A 6,698-nucleotide genomic window follows, 5' to 3' on the forward strand; every position below is an offset into this window, starting at 1 on the left:
TAGCTGCCCTCCCCGATTTCGTACAGGTAAAATAAGGATTTTATCCCGTGCATTTTTTAATCAATAAGGTATAAACATTCGCCAATCGATCTTTTCGCTCATACAGTAAAGTGCTAATAGATTGCCTCGTTCGTCTTTTTATTTATTTATTTAAATGTAGGAAACAAACAGTATAATAACACCATACAATTAATTATGATAACACAAAAAAAACCAATAAAGTTTCTAATTTTAGACAAAACATTGAGAGAGCAAAAAGAAAGGTGCAACGTTGGTGTCTTCAAATCCAGAGTGAACTGGTTTCTATTAGGCAAGCGTGCTACATCTTAGACCGTGTCGATGTGTAAAAATACTCAATATTGCTGTTTGGTGGTAGAATATGTGATGAAAATTAAACTAGCTAACTGGTATAATTAAATTTAACTATAAGAAAAGCCGAGATGGCCTAGTGGTTAGAACGCGTGAATCTTAACTGATGATCGTGGGTTCAAACCCGGGCAAGCATCGCTGAATTTTCATGTGCTTAATTTGTGATTATAATTCATCTCGTGCTTGACGGTGAAGGAAAAAATTGTGAGGAAACCTGTATGTGTCTAATTTCATTGAAATTATCTCACATGTGTATTCTACCAACCCGCATTGGAGCAGCGTAGTGGAATAAGCTCTAAACCTTCTCCTCAAAAAGGGAGAGGAGGCTTTAGTCCAGCAGTGTGACATTAACAGGTTGTGACGCCCTGTTGTTATTTGTAATTTGTGTTTAACTTTGTGTGTAATTCAATTCTATTCTCTATACAATAGTTATGGAAATTGGATAAATATATTTAATAGTTTTAAGTTTTCATTTCTTTCGGCCGTTCCTATGACTGCTTGTTTTTTTTCGACTTCTGCTTTCGATGAAAAAAAGCTATATGTTGTTTTGTTATTATTGTATGAGATTATTTGTATTCGGTTGAGACAATCCTTTAAAATATAAACAGCGCCATCTATGATTTTTTTTGAGTAGCAACAATACACAACGACTAACTTATCTGTTCATGTATCTTCAAAGTCTGTTAATTTAGCATTAAGTTCATTAAATAACGTGAGCTCCGAGTAATATTAAATTAAAAACAACCTAGTATATAAGTTCGACCTCTAACAATACATCGGTGAAAACCGCATTCAATTCCATGCAGTATTTATTGCGTGATGCGGTTACAAGCATACAGACAGACAAAAATTCTAAAAACTGTTATTCTGGCTTCTGTTGCTTAAATAAAATCCCCCACATGTTAGTCTTTTCCAATATCTATAATGTACAGACATCGGTATGTTACAATTGCATTATATGTATAGAATAGATATTTATAGTCTTTCATTCATATATATATAATTAATATAAAATAAAAGAAACCAAGGGGCGGTCTTATTACTGAAATAGTGATTACTTTCAGGCAAACCTGGAATATATATACATATAAGACAAAGCTTAAAGTGATCAATGACCATTTAGTTTTATCTTTTATCAATCAACTTCAGTTATTTTCTTTATAATGGTGATAATTTATTATTTTGTTTGTTTAAAGAAAGAGTAATATTTTTTATTATTAAAAAATATAACATATATGGCATAGCTGGCAGTCACATGTGTCATATGACAACTTTGCATTTTCCAATTATTTAAAGTGAGAGGTGTCAGGCGTCTCTCTGAGTAAAAGTGTTCTGTGCACTGTGGAAGTGTCAGTTTGACACATGACACTTTGTGGATAAATACGAGCACGTTGTTACAAATATTATTTATTGAAAAGGTTTAATTAGTTATTAGAAATGGTAAATATTAGTGACAGTGCCGTTGAAAATATTGGAAGTGTGTTGAATGATCCACAAAGGCCCATGAAAGAACGTTTTCGGGCTCTATTTACTCTTCGAAACTTAGGAGGAGAAACTGCAATTAAATGCATAAGCGATTGTTTTAAAGATGAGTCAGTTCTTCTAAAACATGAGCTTGCATATTGCTTAGGTCAAATGCAAGATGTGAAAGCAGTACCTATTCTGAAAAGCGTTTTAGCAGACACGAACCAGGACCCGATCGTTCGACACGAAGCCGGTAGATATTTTTATATTAATATCTCATTATTTTTCTCACGTACGTGATATAGATTAATAGATTAGTCACCAAAGTATTAAGAAGCGTTTCAACTTAACTCCTTACATATATTAGTAAATTTTAATGGTATTTAAGTTCGCTTTGAAATATGATAAAGTTTAGTATAATAATAATAATAATTAGCAATTACTGAAGTAAATGCGTCTGAATTTGATCAACCAAATTTCATTAACCAAGTTATATTGTCCTATTCAAACTCATATATTGAAAGAATATTGTGATAAACTTCTTTATTGATTTTTACAATTAAATCTTCAGGTGAAGCACTAGGTGCTATTGGAGATCCGGGCCTTCAAGATCTACTAGAAAAGTATCAGTATGATCCTGCTATAGAAGTAGCAGAAACATGTCAAATAGCATTACAGAGATTAAAATGGATTGCAGAAAAAAACACAAAAGAAAATAATCTATTACTAAGCCGATATGCTTCTATTGATCCTGCACCTCCTAGTGAAGAAGTTAATATTGAACAGTTAAGGAAAACAATGATGGATGAGAATAAAACATTATTTGAACGTTATAGAGCTATGTTTAGCTTACGTAACTTAGGGACTACAGAAAGTATTAATGCTTTAGGTGAAGGTAATAACAAAAATTACTTGTTTTAAACTTATATGAATATATACTATACTTTTTTATATTTTATATACACATATGAAATAAAAAGAAAGCATATATTAATATTATAGACTAATAAATATTCCTCAAAACATACAATATACATACAAACTGTAATTAATAATAAAAATAATAGGAAACTACTTTATTTTATTGTAAATGTATAGCCGAACAATAGAATTTTCTTTTTAGCAAGAACATTGCCTATTTGCACTGTACAAATATTATTTAAATATTGCACATTTTGTTACAGTTATACAATATCATTTTATTATTATTATAAATATAAAAATTCTAGGACAAAAGCCCTCTATTGCACTCACTTGCTGTTATTTATTATTATTTTTCAGGCTTTAAAGCAAGTAGTGCACTATTTCGCCATGAAGTGGCCTTTATTTTTGGCCAGATGCAAGATGAGCGCAGTGTGCCCTTCCTTAAGAAGACTTTAGAAGACACAACAGAACATGAAATGGTACGTCATGAAGCTGCTGAGGCACTGGGTTCTATAGCTACCGATGAATGCACAGAAGTATTAACAAGGTAAATATTGTTATAATACAATGAAATAGCTTAATGCCCTTCTCTCCACTGCTAGGCCTTCTCTCCTTGTAAAGAGGCTTGGAGTTTATTTTGCCACTCGATACATGTTGATTTTTTTCTTAAAAACCGAAAATGTTTTGGCACTTGCCGAGATATGAACTTGTGCTCTACTGACATTTACATGTTCTATCAACCATTCAGGCTTTAAAATATTTATCTTAAATTAATTAATTTTGCTGATCCAGAAATTCATCTTACAACCTTGGGATTTTCAAAAAAGATAGCTACAGGAGTGTAGTAAAATAGTAAAAAGATAGACTATTTGTTACTGAGTAGGTTTGCATAATTGTCTATTCCATAAAGTATAGATAATCTATTGTTTTTGGTCTCTAAAGTTAATATACCAAATAAATTGTTGAACCTATAGCCAATGCTCTTTCTGAAGTAAGCATCCTTGATATGACTGTGATATAATAAACGCTAACATCACAATGATTATTTCAGGTATCTCCACGATCCCCGTCCTGTCGTTAGAGAGAGCTGCGAAGTGGCGCTTGACATGTCTGAATATGAGAACAGTCCAGAATTTCAATATGCTAATACTTTGCTCACAGTTCAAGGATGATTTTACATGTAATGTGATATGGTAAAATTTCTAAGATTCCATTCATATAATGAAACAGCGGAAATTTAAATACACAAATGACACATTAAGTCAGTTAAGTAAATGACTTACCATTAAATAAATGATTTGTTCTTATTTCAATTCTTATTATTTGTATTTGTGTAATATTATTAAATTTAAAATATAACAATAAAATACAGGTATTTTATGGAAAGTGTATCAATTGCTGTTCTATTGTTTTGTATTCAATGCAACATCATTGTTATGTTAATTAATTGTTGTTTGTAAGATAAGGGTCAGCATAAAACATTGATATTTAGGGACAAAGATACAAATAAAATCTTGTCCTTTTATGAGCCAGGAACCTTTGTGGACATATATTGAATAACCCATAAAAGTTTTTGAATGCATACAGGAAAAACATTCAAACATTAATTTGATATATTTATTAATGAAAAGTGTAAATAAATATTAAAGATGTATAATTTTTTCCACAATCACAGAAACCCAGTTATTATAAAATTATGTAATTGCAAATATATACATAACGTTTTGTTTAAAACTACGCATTTATGTTTAAAGAAATAAATTATATTTATTACAATTGAGTTTTATTTTTAATGCGTTTAAGTGAAATAATAATAAATATTATTTTTATATGTAAATAGATTTATATTTTAATCAGTTTTATCGATAGCGTTTTATATTTCCAATAAAGTTTGAATATAACAATGTTTTTGTCGAAAGTCTTACGATAAACATCCCAAAAATAACTACTATAATTCCAAATATATGATGTAATTATAAAACATATTGTACAATGCATATCACTCATATAGAGTTTGTTATTTTTATAACGATGAGTGTATTTGTGTCTGTGGTGAGTATTGATAGTGATATAAATGACAAATATTGTATTTATTCTCACATGTATATTTTATTTTTATTTAAAAAAAATCCGTACATTTTTTTTTAAATCCGTAATATTTGTCATATCAAAACATGCTAACGTAGTCGAACTGCTAGGCCAATAAACAAACTGAATTTGTAAATAATGTCTTTTTTATAAAAAAAATCATTAAAGTGGTCCAGACAGATTTTCCGAAAATTTTAGACGATATAGGTATTAAAGTTACAGGGCGATAATAATTATTCATATCTGCGGGATTGTCTTCTTTTTAATAATAATATAAGGGAAAATTGTTGTTTACTAGGGAGTATTCTCTGTTCAAAAAAGGTATTTAATATACGTGATATTGGCCCACAAATAAAATTAGCACATTTTTTCAATATGTCAGTTTTTGTATCATCATAGTACTGCTTTTGTTTCATTTAATGAATTCTTAATATATCTGTGGAGTCTGTAGGACGCAAAAATATTGTATCAATATAATTATTAATGTCATGAAACGATGTTTTATTAAATTTCGTTAATATATCAGAAAATAGTGATTTTATAAAATAATTATTACATAGTTACGCAATTTCATTAGGATTATTATATCTCAGTGTTTAAATTTTTATACATTTTGTGTCATTATACTCTCGCGGTTTTTTTAAATGTTGTTATAAATAATGTTTTATTTTCAAATTAAGTGTTTTATAGCTGATAATAAATATGTATTGTTAATATTGTTTTACTTGTTTTCTAAATACAATTTTATACTTTTGCATATGCTAAGTATATTTTTGCCTAATAAAATATACGTATTATTTTTTTTAGTCTTTAAATGTATTAGAAGCCGAACAGACTTCATTCTTCGGTTTCATACATGAGATTAGCATCAGTACTACTACTATAGAGTTGATACAGCAACTTGAAGAGCAAGTTTATTTGCTCGCAAAAGGCGATCGCCGAGTGCGCAGGTATTTTGAAACTTATGATACACCCTTCATCGGTCAGGGAAGAAGGATGAATTATGATTCTAATTACTATAAATAGAATTTTATATAGCAAAATTTACATTAAAGTATTTGTTAATTTCAATAATTTCTTGTTGCATTTTTTTTTAAAATTAAGTCTTATTTTGTGTGTGTAAATGTCTCAATATACGAAATTCCGTTATTTTCCGACTGGACATCTATTTATAAGCGTTGCTAAGTAACTATGTAAATAGTTTCTGCCTTTTGTGTTTACGATTGTGTTTAAATGCCTTTGAACTGTATTTTCAGAGTAGAAGATTTCTTTCATAAAATTGACGCGTGAAAAGATCGACTTAAATAACAAAAATAGGCTTTCTTTGTTTAATAATTAAAGAATGTATAACATAAGGAATTCAATTTATTACATTATAATATTATTTATACTATTTTATTGTATCGACAAAACACATTTTGAATATTATAGGCATTATATTTATAGGTTTTAGGTATTATATTAAATGCTTCTAATTTAGTTTACGTAAAGTTGTGGGCTAATGAAGATAATTTATTTATTTTATTTTGGGGACTCTTCTCTCACTTATGATAAATCATGGCTATACTTGTATATAAATAAATAGCCGTGACAAGTAATATATATATAATATTAAATTCTTTCAATCATTATATTGAGTGAATTTTTTTTTGATATAACAATACTTATTTTGCTCAAGTCAACTGGTTATAATGTCAGATTTTTTGAGAATTATGCCGAAACATCCGGCAAGATATAAGGGATAGCCGCGCTTTGATCTACAATGAAGATATTTTTAGAGTGCACAAGTTTCTGTGCAAACACAAGTGCACTCGGTATGTCCTCGCTTTCATAATATCTAGAAAAAGGGAAGA

The 6,698-nt window shown here is 29.1% G+C and overlaps 1 protein-coding gene and 1 long non-coding RNA gene across 2 annotated transcripts; both read left to right on the top strand.

Moving 5' to 3' along the window:
* The first annotated feature begins 1,724 nt into the window (after positions 1–1,724).
* On the top strand, positions 1,725–4,497 carry LOC126770827 (deoxyhypusine hydroxylase). Its single transcript, XM_050490417.1, has 4 exons — positions 1,725–2,086; positions 2,405–2,728; positions 3,115–3,304; positions 3,809–4,497. Exons 1-4 carry the CDS (start codon positions 1,807–1,809, stop codon positions 3,927–3,929), a joined length of 915 nt encoding a protein of 304 aa, XP_050346374.1. The 5' UTR covers positions 1,725–1,806; the 3' UTR covers positions 3,930–4,497.
* A 129-nt stretch (positions 4,498–4,626) lies between these two features.
* Positions 4,627–5,919, top strand: LOC126770852 (uncharacterized). Its single transcript, XR_007669493.1, has 2 exons — positions 4,627–4,809; positions 5,653–5,919. It is a non-coding gene; the product is annotated as an uncharacterized LOC126770852 (long non-coding RNA).
* The last annotated feature ends 779 nt before the right edge of the window (positions 5,920–6,698 follow it).

Source organism: Nymphalis io, chromosome 9 (genome assembly GCF_905147045.1).
Source record: "Nymphalis io chromosome 9, ilAglIoxx1.1, whole genome shotgun sequence".
In the NCBI taxonomy this organism is placed as follows: domain Eukaryota; kingdom Metazoa; phylum Arthropoda; class Insecta; order Lepidoptera; family Nymphalidae; genus Nymphalis; species Nymphalis io.